Source organism: Mastigoproctus giganteus, chromosome 1 (assembly GCF_048544385.1).
Source record: "Mastigoproctus giganteus isolate SK-2022 chromosome 1, ASM4854438v1, whole genome shotgun sequence".
NCBI classification, from domain to species: domain Eukaryota; kingdom Metazoa; phylum Arthropoda; class Arachnida; order Uropygi; family Thelyphonidae; genus Mastigoproctus; species Mastigoproctus giganteus.
Window position 1 is genome coordinate 82,012,820 of NC_143575.1, and position 19,167 is coordinate 82,031,986.

General features: G+C 36.1%; 1 protein-coding gene across 2 annotated transcripts in view; it reads left to right on the forward strand.

Moving 5' to 3' along the window:
- LOC150090934 (ras-related protein Rab-18-B-like) overlaps positions 1-19,167 on the forward strand; it is a 77,601-nt gene that overhangs the window by 42,340 nt on the left and 16,094 nt on the right. For both annotated transcript variants that reach the window (XM_090380733.1, XM_090380725.1), the window contains exons 3-4: positions 5,728-5,789; positions 18,548-18,620. In XM_090380733.1, coding sequence (XP_090236859.1) covers positions 5,728-5,789; positions 18,548-18,620 — 135 coding nt within the window. The remainder of the gene's footprint in view (positions 1-5,727; positions 5,790-18,547; positions 18,621-19,167) is intronic.

The window sequence follows — 19,167 nt, forward strand, 5'->3', positions numbered from 1 at the left end:
CTTTTTAGGAACTAGTTGGATATGAGCAAATTTCCGAGCAGAAGAAAAAACAACTTTGGAATTAGAAAGTGAAAAAAGGTGGCAAAGAACAGGAGTAAGTTCAGGAGCACAGCTTTTGAGAACAAGTGGAGAAATACCATCCGGACCTGGAGCTTTCTTAGCATTGAGATTCGTCAAAATCCTTCTGACATTTTTTTGATGGAAGACCACAAGAGGCATTGAATGGAGCTTGTTGGGAATGGTGGGAGGTGTTTTATCAAGATCATTAATACATGAGTTGGAAGAAAAATGGGATGCTAGCAGGTCAGCTTTATCCTTGGCTGAAGTGACAACAGAACCATCTGGTTTTGACAGAGGTGGGAACAGAGATGGGCAAAAGTTGCAGCCAATAGCTTTGGCAAGAGACCAGAATGCTTGGCTACCATTAGGGCAAGAAGCAAGTTTTCTATTCTTAGCCTGTTCAAAATGTAGTTTGGACTGATTAATGACTACTTAACAATTGTTGAGAGCTTTGGTGTAGGCAGAAAATGGAATTGGAAACAATTCCATTTTTTGTTTCCAATGGAATTGGAAACAAGCCAGATACGATATGCAACGTTCTTCTCTTGAACAGCCTTAGCACATTTGTTGGAAAACCAAGGTTTAGATAAAGGATGAGATTTTAAAGTGGAGTGTGGAATAAAGGATTCCATTCCTACAAGAATAATTTCACTGACACAATCTGAGCAAACGTTGACATCAGAAGTTTTGAAACAGTAATCCGACCAAGGAAAAGAAGAAAATAAATCTCACAAGTCATCCCATTTTGCATTCTTGTAATGCCAAACAATACGAGGTTGGGAATAGCCATGAGATAAAGGCTCCATTGGAGAAGAGACAATCACCAATTTGTGATCTGAGGTACCTAAAGAACCACTCACTTCGACTGTGTACTTAGAAGGGTTGTTTGTGAGAAAAAGATCAAATATGTTGGCTTTATGGTTAGGATTGTCTGGTATTCTTGTAGGTAAATGAAGAATCTGTGCAAGGTCGTCAGAAATTGCAAAAGCCTCAGCATCTCGACCAGCTGGGTCGGTGTGACTAGAAAACAGAAAACAGCTGGAGTTGTGAACATTAACATCGCCAAGGTAAATTACCTCGCTGTTAGGAAAGTTGGACTGGAGAAAGTCAAGTTGCAAAGAGAGGAAGTCAAAGAGCTCCAAGTGATTAGTGGAGTTGGGAGAACGTAGAGACAACGGATGAATTTGACACAATGAGCCAGAGAAGATAGAAAACAGGAGATTCCAAATTACCAAGTCTCTGACAGGGAATATTGGAATTGACATATGCACAAGTACCACCTTTGAGGTGGTACTTGTGCATATGTCATGTGTACTTGTGCATAGGCACCTAAGTACCACCTTTGAGGTGGTACTTAGGTGCCTCCGTAGCCAGGTGGTAAGGAGCAGCAGTGCATAGCACATGCTTCTTGATTAGACCGGGGTTCGAGCCCATCACCACCAAATATGGAGGATGCGGAAAGGTCAGGTAATGACCACTGCATATCCCGGAGCAATATGGCCTTAGTTGCTAATGCTGCTAAAAACCAAATAACAAACATAACAAACGAGGTGGTACTTGCGCATATGTCCACCTTTGAATAATTTGGACAACCGAGATGAGTATTAGTTGAATCAACCGATAACTGAGATTCTGTCAGAAAAAATACCTGGGGTTTGGCAGACTGCAAGTGGAAATGGACATCGTTGAGATTAGAATTGATTTTTTTGCATCATTTGCCACTATTAATGCTAATTGGAGATTATTAACCGGCAATGAGCCATATGGAAACAGTTTCTCGAACATTTGGTTTATCATTATTAACTGAGAGAGAAAGAAAGAAAGAAAGAAAAATGGGCAGTACCTATCTTGAGATTATGATTTATATGAGTATTTTATAAGTGTATGTAACAAAATCACTGATAGGCAAGACAAGTGAAAGCTGAATATGAGAAATCACTAGCAAGAAAACTAAAAATAGAGTAGAGTTCTCATATGTGAATAAAACCAAGTTAGTTAAGATATGCAGCGCATTACATTTCAGGTACATTAGCAAATAGTAACAGTTCATCATAAATAGAGAACATTTTAATTTTGTGCATCTCCCACTTTGCTCATTCATTCCTCCAACCAGCACATGGCAACAGGCATATTATCCATTGCTTCAGTTACAATATATGGATAGCATATGAAAAAAGTAATTTCTGGATTTCTATTGGTCCAATTTTAATGAAATTTGGAAATGCTTGACAAATCATTTTAAAGGAATGAAATATAAAATTATATATGTCGATGGACAAAGAAATAACAGTTGCTTGATTTCTATTAGTATAATTTTAAAGAAATTTGGGATAGTTTGGCAAATCTTTTTATAAAGTACAAATTAGTAAATTAATATTAGTAAATTAATAAGAGGAGTTTACCTCAATGTAGTACGTAGAACACTTCCGTATGATACCCTCCAGAAATTAAAACGGAAATCTCCCATAATTGTGTGTATCGACTGTATACTACTGGAGAGACAGGAAGTGAATGAAATAGTCAATAAGAGTTTAAAAATTAATTAGATAGTATGAATCAGAGCTGTATTACTCAATATGTTCTACGTTGATAATAATATTAGTAAATTAATAAGAGGAGTTTACCTCAATGTAGTACGTAGAACACTTCCGTATGATACCCTCCAGAAATTAAAACGGTATGATACCCTCCAGAAATTAAAATTTCTGGAGGGTATCATACGGAAGTGTTCTACGTACTACATTGAGGTAAACTCCTCTTATTAATTTACTAATATTATTATCAACGTAGAACATATTGAGTATTACAGCTCTGATTCATACTATCTATATAAAGTACAAATATAAAATTGCTTGAAAATCTGTATACTAGGAGACGGATGGACTTGGTGAAGACATTAGACGCATTATGTAGATGTGCTGATGCACCTAAAAAGAAAAAAGTGAATGTGATAGGGCCCCCTTACTTATTAAAAGTGGAAGGATCATTGAAAGACCAGCAGAAATGGCAGACAAGTTGAATTGGTACTTTGCAACAATGTTTATAGTTGAAAGGCAGTTCGAACCACAAAAGAGCATATGGAATGCATGAAGTCACTGTTAGGATGTTCCTTTTGCAAAACTATCTGTTTGGCTGTGTAGATTCTGTTAGTTGGTAATTACGTTTTTTGAAGTAATGGCTAATTTGAAACTTTAGTTGGGAAATTGATTTTGTGTGGTGCAATGTCAATCTGTAAATTTCTCTTTGTGTATATTTTGTTGAACCCAGTATGGAGCTTTAGGGTAATTTTAGTACTAAAATCTGAAAGGAAGTTAAATTTGTTATTAGACCTGTTTGGGTCTAATTTTATCAATTTATCCTTTTATACCAATAAATTAGTTAAGTACAGTCAGTCCTCGTATAACACGTGTTTACATTACACGAATTCGATCATACACGATTTATAAATAGGGGAACGATATCTTATATAACACGAACCGAATTCGCTTATGCACGATTGGCCTTTGTGTTTACAAGAAATGGCAGTCGAACGCAACACGATAGGAATGAAGAGAAGATTCTGAAAATGTATTTATGTTTTTTATATCAGTGAAGGAGAAACACATTTCACCATAATAACGTAAAAATCAACACAATTCCAACTATCGGTATAATCGCAAATGCAATTAGATCGAGTTTACTACTAGTTTATAATAGATTCCACTAGCAGAAACGCAACTGGAAATTGTTTTTATTGTTTTATGGTAGTAACCCCTAGAAATGTGCTTTAGTAAAATGTGAGGTGTTAATCTCTGCCTTTATGGTGTTGTTTATTCAGTTGTTACACACACGCAGCTTTGTTTATGTGTATCAAGCGTGCCTCCTCGTTTTGTAATTGTGCTTTATTCCCTAAAAATGAGTAAAATACTAAAAGGTGTGAAAAGGAAGCGTCCTGGTGAAGACACTGCAGATTTAGAGAGAAAAAGAAAAGCAATATCGATAAACAGAGGCGGACTGGGTAAAAAATTCTCACCCGGGAAAATTTGTAGTGGCCTCATACTATGGCTTAAGGCCAAAATCACACCGGCCTCCGGCCCACTGGGGTTTTCCCGGTAAAGGCTTATGGCCAGCCCGCCTCTGTCGATAGAGGAAAATATGAAATTGTGAAACACTTTGAGCGAAATGAAAGACCATGTGATATTGCACGTGCTACAGACCTAAATGAGGCAACGCCGGGAATTACAAAGAATGCAGAGAAAATAAAAAAAAAAACTTTCATAGCAGGAACAACTCAAAGTGTAATTAAAATCCGTTAGATTAAGACACAAAGAATTGGAAGAGATGGAACTGCTGTCATCTGTTTGGATCGAAAATAAAATAAAAAACAAGTTTGCTTACGATAGACGCAAAAGCATTAGCAATATTTTATTACATAATAGTTGTAATAAAATACGTAAGTATTTTATTACGATTATTTATTGTGTTTGGTAATGTTTTGGTTACAAATGTGTGTTCAATCTTGGGTGGTCGGCACCTAACCCTATTTTTCCCATAGGGCCTGTTGTTTTTATTGCACGATTTTGCATTGCATGAGGGTTTCTAGGAACACAACTATCGTGCTATACGAGGACTGACTGTATTTCATGCAGTAAAGTGTCTTATTAATCCATAAGTACATGGGTTGATTAGACCTAGATAAAATTTCACCAATTTCATAATATTCATCTGGTCCATCCACACAGCTGAAACTCTTAGCACCTCTTTAACAAAAATGATTTCTTTGATTTCTCATTTAAAATTTCACAAATCATAGTTATTATGAAAATAAGAAAAATGTTGGATCAAATTTGAAGCCATTTAGTTTATCCCCAGTGTAAGCAAGTGGGACGTGCCCTAGCTAAGCTCACTTTGAAAAGAGCTATCTTGTTTGCTTTAATTTTGAAGGTTTGATTTTGCTTTGATTTTGATTCTGTGGTTCATGTGCTAATTATAACAAATGGTCTACTATTAGTACACACAGTAGCTGAAGCTTGTTTCCTTAGCATATATCTAAATGCTGTCGCACACATTGGAGTAGAAAAGAGCTATGCAATAATAGTTTATTTGCATGCAAAGAAAAATAAAATTTATGCTACTCATAACAAATTTAAAAAAAACATTATACTTTTCTTTTGTCAGTATGTATTATGTCAGTTAACAAAATTTCAAGGAAAAATATATGTTGGTTGCCGTGTTATGAACTTTCAAAAACTAAGGTCAAACTGAAATTTTGCATGTAAAAGACAGTGGTGTGTGGAGGGGGGGCGTTGCTACTCATCACTTTTTTTTTTTTTTTTTCTGAAATTTGTATAGTTACAGAATCTTTTTTTTTTTTTTTTTTATATGTAGTTGACTTAATAACAAAATTTCAGGGAAATTTATCTGTTGGAAGCCATATTCCTAAACTTCCAACAAGAGCAAAAATCAAAATCAAATAATAAATGCTAATGCATATATAATTTCATTTTGCGTCTCCTTTCTGGATCTTCCAGACCCAGCCCAAGTTCCTGTATCAAATGTAGGCATGACTACTTTAGAGTAAGTTTTTCTTATTTCTTATTTATTAATTAAACTTTGTTGAAAGATGTACATTTTCTGCATTCGTATCTTGCATAAAATGACTTGTGAATTAATTTTATTTTTATATAGGGGTTGACTTTAAAGTGAAGACTGTTAGTATAGATGGCAATAAAGCTAAATTAGCCATCTGGGTAAGTACACACATATATATATATATATGTATTATTATTTTATTTTATTATTATTATTTTTTAATGGTAATTCCAAACATGTACGTTAGTGAAACCTCTGGTATTTTAGTACCAGAGGTTTCACTAACCTCAATCTACGCTGTTTTCCAGCGGCATTTAGATATGTTGCATTCACGAGACTTGAATTTCTGTAGTTTGAATTTTGGGAAATAAAAGGTTTCTCCATAGAATAGAATGGAGTGGATGATAGCTGGTTGACCTTAGTCCTATGTATATAATTTTTGTTGCTGAGTTTACTGTCGCCGAGTTGTCGCGTACCCGGCTCGCTAACGTCACTGTAGGTAAATTGTGCCTTGAATTTACCACCTCGCCTAAAATTGGAAAGTTAGTTCGCAAGAAGGAGGCGAAGTACATTCAAGTAACAACATTGATGGCACAGCTGTGCCACGAGTATAACATAAACCACGAGTATATCGTGGAACAACAACTGCACGACCTGTGCCAAAAGAAATTACTTTCTTCTCATATACTGGCTTGTGCAATGATGATACACAGATTGCAAGGCAGCACATTTGATAAAGTGGTTTGCGACTACAAAAAGGGGCATGAACAGCAGCTGATTTATGTCACTCTGTCCCGCTTAACTGACATCAGTAGACCTAACGTCGTATTGCCGACGGGTGACAAGAGATTCTATCACGGCCTGAGAAATGCTACATCCACCATTGATCTACAAAATGAGTTTTTCCAGGCTTGCAACTAACTGGCTACAAACAAGACAGGACAGCTTGTTCGAATTCATCCACGATAGAAAGGAACTCTCAGTTCTCTCACTCAACTGGCATGCCCCACGCAGACCTCACTAACACTGTTACACAGCAGTGCCAGATTTTGCTGCTATCTGAGACTTGGTAAGATAATAATGAGTGTTAGCATCCCAAACTTTGATTGCATGGTTCAGTTCAAGCGTGAAACCAAATGGACAGCTGGAGTAGCAATATATCATAACAAGATGTACAAGGTACACATTGTTGCGCCATACTTAGATGTCATCTGTCTATCGACAAATGACTGGTTCGATGGTCAGTGTTTGGCTCATTGGCAATATATGTATAGCGGAGTGCTTGTTGCCTAGTGGCCAAGTGATACAACAGTTGTCTATATTTCTCTTTACAGTGACATACAGGATATAATTAGTTCATTCATTTCGTTTTGCTGCCATAGTCAATTCAAGGTGCAGCACTGTTAAAGAAAGGGTTACATAAAATACCCATGATCATGAGTGGCGATTTCAACATTAATTTCAGATTGGAAGAAACTAAACTGTTAATTACTTTCCTGCAAGAAATGTTCAATCTAACTCTAAACACTAATCCAGTGGTTTTCAACCAGGTTGCTGCAACAACATTCCAGGGGTGTCACGTAATTTGAATTTAAGTTAGTGTATTTCCCCATGTATAAGACGCACCTCAAATTTGGGGCCTGAAATTTGAAAAAAAAAATATTACATAGTTATTGAACTCAAGTTTTATTCATCATAAAATTCATACAACTCATCACGGTCAAAACTCCCATCCATTAACTTGTCCTCATCTATGTCTGATGATGAATCAGTCTTCATATATTGCCTCGTCCTCAGTTCCATCTATGGCATTTGAAAAATTTAAGAAGTGTGGCATTTGAAATGCCACACTTCTTAAATGACTTGACAACGATCTCAATCTTGATATTATCTCAGGATCTTTTCATCCAGGTGCAAACTTCTCCTATAGTTGGTTTCTTCACCCTTCCTGCTGGTGTCAAATTGTCTCCAGAAGACGTCATCCATCGGTTCCATTCGTCTCTCATGTCAGCTTTGAAGGGTTTGTTAATGCTGATATCAAGTGGTTGGAGCTGGGATGTCAAGGTATGACGGCAAGTTTTGTTTTTTGCTCTGCAGCAATCTTATTTGTATTTTTTGTTATATGTGCCCTGAACTGATCAATCACCAATAGGGCAGGTTTGTGTAAGAGCCCACCTGGTCTCCTGCTTCAAACTTTCTCCAACCACATCTTCATCCCATCCTGATCCATCCAACCCTTGTCATGAACGTGGACAATCACTCCTCGAGGAATGTCTTCTTTCGGCATTGTTTGCATTTGAAAATCAGCGTAGGAGGCAGCTTGGTTCCGCCGGCACAACAAGCTAGAACAACTGTATAATGTCTCTTTTCATGTCCACTTGTCTTCACAGTTACAGTTTTCACCTCGTTCTTATCAACAGTTCTGTTACTTGGGACATCAAATTGAAGGGGGACTTTGTCCATATTTGCAATCTGTCCCAACTCAAACTGATGCGTCTTCCGACATTGAATGACAAAACAATGAAATTCAAGGACCTTCTGCTAATGGCTTTCAGGCATCTTTTTGGCAAGCGTGTACGCGTGCTTAGTCCAGTCCGTTTCATGAATCTGAAGCACCAATTGTGTCCTCCTTTTTTTCATCAGCAGTTCTTCTTGCCTCATGCTGAACCATCTTTGTGGACACAGGAATTCCAATTGCCCTTTGCTCCTCAATCCATATCTTCAATTCCCTCTCTAAATTAGGCCATTTTGCTGACTTGCCTCTAATGGCCTTCTTCTGCCGTGGCGTTTTCAGTAGGGTTTCTTCTTCCCGTAGCCAGTCTCGGATTGTTTTCTCAGTTGGAGGGGAACCAAACTTACGTTCGGCAGCACGATTTCCATTCACTTTTTCAAACTGGATCACTTTTAACTTGAATTCAGCACTGTACGAAAATCTTTTCTGAGCCATTTCTGGTCAGAATGTGGCAAAATGTAACCTAATATTCCGGTAACAAGTGCGAAACAAACAAGCATGCAAGCGAGTGCAAAGACAACAAGCGTGAAAAAGTGGTAAATGCTAGTAAAAAAAATCTACAACCACTGTATAAGATGCATCCAGTTTTTAGACCCCAAATTTTTTGAAAAATACGGTACTTATACATGGGGAAATACGGTACTTAAACTTATTTTTTTTAAAATTTATATATTTATTTCATTATAAAAAGGTGTGCGATATCTTTTTAATTTTGTCGTGATTTATAATCTATAAATGATGTTTATTTAATATCTCTATATAAAGAATAAAATTGTTTTATTTATATATATATATATATATATAATTTGCATTATGAATTGTAATTTTCTTTATAGTTCTATTATTGTAATAACTATCGCATAACATTTTTTAATATACAGAGAAACTTCTCCTAACGGACATCTCTCTACAACGAACATTTTCAAATTCCCCAACTCACCTCTATTGGTTTTAACGTGTTTGCAGCTTCTGTCTAGCGGACATTCTCTGTAACGGACGCGGACAGGCAATCTGCACTGTTTCGTTTAGATTAGCACTTAATTTGATCTCCCCATAATGGACTGCGGTAGAGCTCACGGCCCTTTTTCTAGGAACTTTTCTTCCACGTATTGCCTCAATCATGTGTTTATTTTCTATTTCCGATTCTCTGAATTTTATCAAGGTTTACGTCGCGGTTCTAAACCCTTTTTCAAGAATTTTAAGATGTGTAAAACTTCTGATGAATTCGGTGTGTGCAGGAGGAGGGAATTTGGTCAGCCTTTCGTCTTTTGAGTTTCAGTTTTCAGTTTTGTTCAGTGTCGTGTGAAGTGCACAATGTCTTCTCGTAAACATTTAACTTTAAAAGATAAAGTCTAACTCATTAATGCCTATGATCGGCAAAAAAATAGTGTTCGCAATCTCGCTGCAAAATTCAAAATCGGGAAGACGCAGGTAAGCAACATCCTAAAGAAAAAAAAAATGAACTGCTCAGACAATTTTGGCAACACGGAAATGATCAGGTTCAAAAATCATTCCCGAAAACTGTTGGACTTCAAATTGACAATGTTACGTATGAGTGGTTTTGTCGCGCACATGCTAAAAAAATTCCATTAATGGGCCTATTATTAGGGAAAAGGCTTTGGAGGTTGCGAAATCTATGGGAGAAAATGAGTTCAAAGCTTCTGTGGGATGACTAGACAAGTTCAAAACTCGGCATAAAATTTCTTGGAAAACCGTAAGTGGTGAAGGTGGAGCTGTTGATACTGGGGTTGTAACAGAGTGGACCGTTAAATTGGAAGAGTTATGTCGTGATTTTGAAGCTAAGGATATTTACAACTGTGACGAAACAGGGTTGTTTTTTAAAGCTCTTCCTGAAAAAACAATGAGTAAAAAACAAAAAGTGGCAGGGCGGAAAAATTTCTAAGGAACGCTTGACTGTACTGTTGTGTACAAATATGCTGGGAGACTTTGAACAACCTCTTGTTATAGGAAAACTACAAAATCCTTGTTGTTTCAAGGGCATAAAGTTGAATCTTTTGAATGTTGACTGGAAGTCTAATAAAAAAGTGTGGATGACACGAGATATCTTGAGCGAATGGATAAGTCACTTTAACCAAAACATGATTCGTCAAAACAGAAAAATTATTCTTTTCGTGGATAATGCTGCATGTCACCCGCACATTGAATTGTCCAACATTCAAATCGTTTTTCTGCCACCAAACACATCTGCAGTGTCAGCCCTTGGATCAAGGGATAATAAAAAATTTTAAACTTCACTACAGAAAACGTGTTTTAAGACATCTCATTGCAAACATGAACAATGTGACATGTGTGAGTGACCTTGCAAAGAATATCAACATCCTAGATGCGATTCAGTGGATTTCCTCTTCAGTAAACGCAATTAGAAAACAAACTGTCGTGAACTGTTTTGTAAAGTCTGGCTTCTCAAACGCAAAAATTGAAGTTGTGAACAGCAATGTGGAGCACCAAGAAGAACAAGAACTTCAACATCTATTGATAATGTACGATACTTCAGCTACAAGTGACCCTGGCTACAAAGATATAGACTCGAACCTCACTACAGAAGATGGTGCTCTAGATATCAACGACATTATCATCCATATTTTTTAAGAAGTTCCTCATGAGGATGAAGAAATGGAAGGAGGTAATTCTGTAGAAGAACATATTAACGACGAACCACCGATGAAAATAGAAGCGCTCATACAAATAAATCGTTTAAAAATGTTTTCCGCCGCTGAAGAAGATACTGAAGGACTTTTGATGGTTTCTTCACTCCAAACAAATGTTGAAAACAAAATTATCAGCCGGAAGAAGGTGCAGAAGAAAATAAGTGATTACTGTATGTATTTTTCTTAAGATAAAGTCATAATATGCATAGCACAATTGTATGTATGTTATTTACAAAAATATTGTGCAAAATCTGTATATATTTTAATTTAATTTTACATTAAACGTTTATTCTTTTTTTTTTTTTTTTTCTCCCTCAGACTTCTTGTTAGCGGACACTTCTCTCTAACGGACAAATTTTTGTTCCCCATGGCTGTCCGTTGAAGGGAAGTTTCACTGTATATATATATATATATATATATTGTATATAAAATATTGGGATAGGGATAAATGTAAAAGTTTTATGCCAGATCAGATTAATGCCATCAATAGTAGATTAAACATTACATCAGTCTGTAATCTAGTTATTATAGTAAAAGTATAATATGTACTATATAGATGCTGAATATGTATATAAACATAACAGTATACAGTGGGCGTTAAGGCCAAAATAACTTAAAGACTAAGATAGCCTGTGTAGGTCTACAATGCCATACTCTGGAAATAAACATATAATTAGTAATAATATATAGATACATTGAAAGGAACTTTTTCGAGGGCTAACCCCTTTCAATATATCCCAGCAATAATTAACGGAGCTATCTGTTTCCAGTGGTGAGCTATAGTAGGCTCGCGAGAGCCCATTGTTATTTTTTTTGAAAATTTGCCAGCCCATTGTTGAGACGATCATTTATTTTACAAATGAAATCCTAAATGCGCAATTATTGAGTATCCAGAGCTGAAACTATGGTGGGGTGAACGGGGCCCCATTCCCAGCATTTTAATGGGGCAATCAATCGGTTATGTATTTTAAAATTGCTTCATTTTTGATTTAATTACAGTTGGACCTCTGTTTAACCAGCTTCTTTATACCGAATTTTTTTAAATTCCCCTTGGTAATTACATTTAAAATACAGTAGTTTCCGCAGAACAAAAATTATTTCCATGTAACGAATAGATTAGGAGAGACAACTTTGTATGCATTGTTCTCGCCTCTGGCCTTTAGGTAATTAGAAAGTGTGAATTAAGGGTGAAAGGGATTACCGTTCCACGTTAGTGGTGTCCGTAAAACTTATGCAGCCACATTCTGAGAAGTTGCGCTAGTCAATATGCTTTCCATACCCAGTCAGGGGATTAAGAAGATACCAGACATGGATAATAGCCTCTGGTCAACCTGTGTTGTGGTTCCCCTTTACTCCGACATATGGGCGTATGTTTTTCGGAGAAGTGAGTGATCCATGCCTTCCAGTAAATTTCTCCTGTCTATGTTTACATGTTCACAGTAGCTGAATATCTGAGTGATTTCGATATTTTGCACAGTATTCAAAGAACTAGTGAGAGTAGCAACATAGGGGGGTGGGATTGAGGAAACTAAGATATTATATAAACTTTAAGATGAAATGACAGATTTTGAAACTTTGTCGAGCCTTTCACTGCGTAGAAAATGTTCTAAAATATAATGGCATATAGGCCATTATATTTTAGAACATTTAATTTTAGAAATTTAAAAAAAAAAAAAAAAACTATTGCCAATCTCCAAAAAACTAGTGCGAATTAAGGATGATTGCTAAAGAACTTGATGTGGAAACTACAAAGATCGGTCATGTGTTCAGGCTACGAAGAGCAGCTTGTAGCTTGCGAATGGTAATTGTGGGTTAAGGGAATTATCCTGCATTGTGCAAACATTTTGGATCAGATGCTGCCGCAGCCCAGTGGTCAGGTGCGCGAATACATAAGTACCCGTGCCTTGATTGCTGAATACGGTGCTGTTTCTTGTATTCTCTCTACCTTGTGAACTCCTCTGACGGTATGGTCACCCTGGAGTATATACAAGAAATTTATTTTTATTTGGGATTGTTAAAGCGACTTTTAAATCTGGAATTTCTTAACCATTTAGCACTAATGATTGACATCCTGCAGGAGCTCTCTTGCATTTCAGAAGCTTTACAGATTCACTACGGCAAAAGCAGAATAAATTAATTATTCGAACTATCAATGCTATTGCTAATTTGAAAAATTCTGAAGGAAAATATGAAGCTAAAATTGAGAGCATGTTGAAGTGGAAAGAATTTGAATGAATCAAAATCGAAAGTAAACAGTAAAATTACCTCGTGACAAGTTATTAAATGCATTGTTTTATCCTTAAATGATAAGTTATTAAAATGCAACAGGGTGATTTTAAATTAAATAAAGAAAATAATCATATCATTGAAAGAAATTTTAAACATCTTCTACCGGAAATTGTGGAATTTAAAAGAACTTTTGTCTCGGTGGCAAAACTGTGAAAACCGAATAAGAAATTCGTTTTTTGATAAAATATGAAATAAAAATTAATGATTTTAGTAATTTTGTTGAAGACAGTTTACCTTTAAAATCGAGTGAAATTCCCTTTACAATTAAGAAAGCCAGAAATATCTTTGAAACCATTGCAATTAGCAGTGCTGAAACTGAGCGAGCTTTCAGCGTAATGAATATCGTGTGAATGAATGAATAATGTTGAAAATTAAACACGTTGCAGATTATGATCATACTTCTAAATGGAAAACCATTGCTTCAATTTGATCCGGATCATTATGTCAATATTAATAAAGCAGTAAATTTCATATGGCAATTTTTAAAAGAAAATTTTCTTGAATATTTGTGCAATATGTTTTTCATGTAATCTGTGATTTTTGTGAACCTTTTCTAGAACAGTTTGTTTTTTATGTAATATTTGTTTTTATATTCTAGAATGTTTTGTGATAATTCGTTATTTGTAATATGGGAAATATTTTTGTTATTTTTTATTTGCAGTATTAAAAAAAAATTTATCATGAAAAAAATGTATCCATTATATTTCCCTAGTTGTAAAAAAAAAAAGAATAAAAAAGTCGTGCATCTGCCGAGCACGAGCGGTAGATGGTTTTATGTGAAACATTCTTCGCGTCACATGGTTGCGACGTCATACTATTCAAAAATTCTAAACAGTTAAAACTCGAGATATTGTACTGGTCATGAAAAATGCGTCACACGCTAGATCTAATCTAATCATACTACTAGTGAGTGTCCCACACAAACTAGTTGTCTGAGCGTGGGAAGCACCTCTGGTAGACGCCGCGGGTGACGTCACTTCCGTGACTTATCAGATTTACTCGGTAGGTCCCCCCCCCTCCAAAAGGATGTTTCACGTCAAAAAGTCAGCAAAAGTGCAAGTACATTGTTAAAATATTCACAGCTCACCACTGTCTGTTTCTGATTGCTATCTGCCTGTTTAACTAAGTCCAATTATTAAAATATAAACATAAAGGCCAATTTGGTTATAATTTAAATTTCGCAGCCAACAGGCAAGGTAACAGCTAGCCCAACATAATTTCGAAACGAATATATAGAAAACAGAGGGCCAACCATAATTTTCAATTTCAGTTGTGATAATTTTATTTTTTTATTTTTCATACCTCAAGATCTATTAGAGCAATTAGAGGGAAATTGAGGTATATTACTATACTTATTCTACTTCCTTTCTGCTTATGTCAGCAGTAGCTTTCTTTTGCATAAATATAAATCAAATATCCCTTTATCATAATTGGATAAATTGCATCAGCCCAGGTACCTTGCTCACTTTTAGTTATAGCAGGTTATAGCAGGAAGGTAGAAGAAAATTCTACCTTCCTTTCCATTATTATAAAGTCATTTAACTCCCAATCCATGTTAGATAGACTTCTGCTACTGCTAAACCTATATCTAAAAATTTCACATATGAACATACATATAAAAAATAATTATTAAGTTTATGAGCAATCTGTACAGGATTATCAATAGTTATGTTATTTATATATAGTAGTCCAATGTGATTCAATCCTTTACTTCTAATGATAACATATGCAAAGAATTCTCTGCTAGTTTTCTTTGTATTCTTAGTCGAAGCTTCTCGTGATCTGCCTTAGCCCGCCTAACTCCCAGGTCACTTGATTACATACTAATTTATAATCATCTCAAGCATTTTTATTCTCTGCCACTAAACTTATCAGTTCATGTGATATTTATTTTGGTCAAAATCTTCAATATCTCTTAATTACCTTCCTGAACACTTCCCATTTGGCATTTTCACTTTTTTCAAAATGAAGTACAGATAATGAAATAAAGGAATATCAGTATCTAGATGTATACAATGGTGATTTATAAAGAAATTGTAATCAATTTATTTTTGATAATTATCAAATTTAATTTTTATTAGAGAACAGTGTTATGTAATGATCATATGAGCAGCAGCTTGGAAAACAAGATACAGGGTATTTCAGAGACTGCTGGGAGTCATTGCGGTACAAGTAAACACATGGGTTGTGTTATGGTAGCTAAGAATAGGAACAGGTGCATGTATACTTGCATGTACACCAATGTTAGGCGTTTGGTAAATAAATTTGATGAATTTGAGGTATTGCTCAAAACATAATTTAATTTTATTATTTTTATTTATTTATTAATTATTATTATTTATTTATTTATTTAATTTTTGTTTTTATCATTGTTTTGTTCGGATTTTTTTTTTTTTTTTGGCTGGTGCAGCATAAGCCATAGGCTTTCTTGCACCATACGGCCGTTACTAATACTAATAAAAGGCAGATATTGTTAGGATATCAGAGACGTGGTGTCACACAAATATAAGGAATGCAGAACTGGAATTTGGGGAGTACAATGTGTACAGGAAGGATATACAGGATAGGAAGGGAGGAGGGGGTTATGCTATTAGTTAAGAAACATAAAATCCAAGGAAGTGAAGCCAGTTGACATCGCTGGACAGTTTGGTGTGACATAAGCATTGGGAGATCAAAATTGAGAGTAGGAGTGTGTTATAGGCCTAATGACTCTGATGAGTATAATAAGAAACTGCACAGAGAAATAGAGTGGGCCAGTAAATCAGAGTCTTATAATGGGGGATTTTAATTTCCCAGATATTGATTGGAATTTGTGAGTTGGTCCCTCACACATTAGCAAGGCTTTTGTGGATTTATTGGATGATTGTTTTCTACATTAGCATGTTCGGGAGGCAACTAGAGGGAGTAATACTCTTGATCTGATTATCAGTAGTGATTCTTCATGCATTAAGAATCTGCAGATAAAGGAACCACTAGGTGGCAGTCATCACAGTGTGCTGAAGTGGGATTTACTCAAAGGTAACTACCATCATAAAGGGAAGGGTTTTTGCTTTCATAAAGGCGACTACGGTGGTCTGAAACAGTATTTAAATTCTATATGGTGGGACTGACTGATTATGTTACCAACAGCAAATTCAAAGTGGGAAGCATTCAAAGAATTTATCTTGGAAGCTACTAGGCTTTACATACCAACTAAGAAATAAAGTTTAGGCCTATATGGATGTCAGATGAACTAATGAGACATATGGCAGAGAAGAAAAATGCATGGGATACATTTAAATTAATTGGTGACATGGAAGCCTATGATAGATATAAGCTGGTCTGTAACCAAGTCACAAAGGAGATTAGGCAGGCATAGGCAGATTATGAGAAATCTTTGGCAAAGGATGCAAAGAAAATCAACAAAGAGTTCTTTACCTATGTAACCTCTAGAAGGAAAGGGATGAATCAGATTGCACTGGATATTGATGGTTCAACTGTTGATTATCCTGCTCAGGTGGCTAACAAAATAAATGAGTATTTTGCATCTACATTCACCCATGAGGAGTTATTCAGGGAGGGGGAATGCCAGAGGTGAGTTAAACTCTGGCAGTGATCTAGATGATTTTCTAATAACTGAGAGGAAAGTGGAGGAGAAATTGTTGAAGATAAACATAAAAAAGGCACCTGAAGTGGATGGGATCTATCCAGTTATATTAAAGGAGGCAGCAAAGGAAGTAAGCAAACCCTTAGCTATAATTATGAGAGCTTCTTTGGACTCAGGGGATGTATCCATGGACTGGAGATGTGCAAATGTGATCCCAATTCACAAAGGAGGATCAAAGGGCAACACCAGTAATTATAGACCTGTTAACTCCCCTGGAACAGAAGTTAGCCTGTTAGTTTAACTTCTGTTCCAGGGAAAATTAATGGAGGCACTGATTAAAGAAGCACTGCAGGATCATCTAGACAAGACTTCAGTTATAGCTCGGACACAGCATGGTTTTGTTAAGGGAAAGTCTTGCCTGACCAATTTGATTAGATACTATGATGTGGTCACAAAGGAACTGGATGCAACGAATAACTTTGATATCATATATATGGATCTTAGAAAGGCCTTTGATACTGTTGCACATGGAAGACTGCTGCAGAAATTGGAGCAGTGTGGCATTGGAGGCAAATTGCTGCTATTGATAAAGGGGTGGTTGAGTGGGAGAAGACAGAGTGGTAATCAATGGACACTGCTCATCGTGGACTAACGTTATTAGTGGAGTCCCTCGGGGTTCAGTGTTGGGTCCATTGTTGTTTTCTGTGTTTATAAATGATATTAATGATGGTATATCGAGCTTAATGTCCAAGTTTGCAGACGATACGAAGATTGGCAGGGTTGTTAAGGACACTAATGACAATATGCTGCTGCTGCTGCTGCAACAGGATCTAGAAAAGTTGAGCAGATGGACTGAGAGGTGGCAAATGTAGTTTAACATTGACAAATGTAAAGTACTACATATGGGAAGCAGTAACCCCAGGGTGACGTATCAACTCTGTTGTACTACACTGACAGTGGTAGAGAACGGAAAGGACCTGGGGATAATTGTGCAGGCAGATATGAAGTTTTCTGAGCAGTGCAGACAGTCTGCAAGAGTAGCTCATAGTGTCTTGTCAATGATATACAGGAATTTTTCTAGCAGGGATAAGAAGGTGCTTATCCCCTTGTATTAGGCAATGGTCGGGCCATACCTTGAGTGCTGTATACAGTTCTGGAGGGCCTAATTTTAAGAAGGATGTAGAGCTATTGGAACAAGTACAGAGCAGGGCAACAAGATTAGTGAATGGAACAATGGGATGCTCTTACAAAGAAAGGCTTAAATTTTACAAATTACAGTGTCTGGTGACTAAGCACCTGCAAGGTGATCTGATCGAGGTGTATAAAGCCTTGAATGGTTTGAGCATGCTCAGTGCTGATAGGATTCTTCCTCTTGCTCAGAATAATCACGTGATAGGGCATAAATTCAAATTCAGGAAAGACAGATGTAGGGTAGATGTGCAGAAGTTTGCCTTTAGCCAGCGGGCAGTTGATTGACGGAACAGACTTCATCCTTTGTTGTGGAAGTTGGTAGCCTAAATAAATTTAAGGCTGAGCTGGACAGGTATTTGGAACGAATGGAGGGGTGAAAATGGGAGCGTTTTTTTTTTTTTTTTTTTTTTTTTTTTTAGGCTGATGCTGTATAAGCTTGCTTTATTGCATCATACACCCCTGCTAATGCTATATGTAAAAATTATAGTGTGTGTAAAATGAAAATTCTGGTTAAGGTGCAATGTTAAGTAAATATGCAACAAACTAAAAATTCTTTATCCATTAAATATTGAGTATATATGAGAAAAATGCAGCTGTGATCTTTATAGGAGTATTAACTCAGTTTGAATTATTAATATTAATGTATTTTTGATTTATTTATTATTTCAGGATACAGCAGGTTCTGAAAGATTTAGAACTTTAACGCCTAGCTATTACAGAGGGGCACAAGGTGCAATTTTAGGTATGTACTCTCCAATTAAAATAAAATTTGATGTCCTTTATTAAGTATGGGTTTACTGTGGCATTTCTGGTTAAAATATTAGAATGCTTTTTATTGATCATGCACAAATGTGTTAAGACAGCAGTGCCTAATTACTGGCAAGTTCTTTTCAGTTCATTCGATATTGTATATTGCTGTATTTCAGGGGACCTTGACCTGCACCCCTCTCAGACAAAATAGGCTACTGGTTCACTGCTCATAGCTATAACTTTTTTTTTTTTTTTTTTTAATTTGCCTGAAGGGAATAGTTAACTGGCAATTGCAGGGAAATTAATTAAACTAGCAGATGTAATATTACATTGTAGTTTAACTATGAAGTTTGGTAGGTGTCCTTTTTACTGATCTCTGCTTAACCCCCCCCCTTAAAAATAAATACATTTCTGTTTATACTCCAGGATGACTACATAAGTGTCAGGAGTTCAAGATAGACAGATATGTAATAATCACCATATTTAGTAGTCGTCAGCTTGAACCAAGACCACTTAAAGCACTTGTACTTATGTCCCCT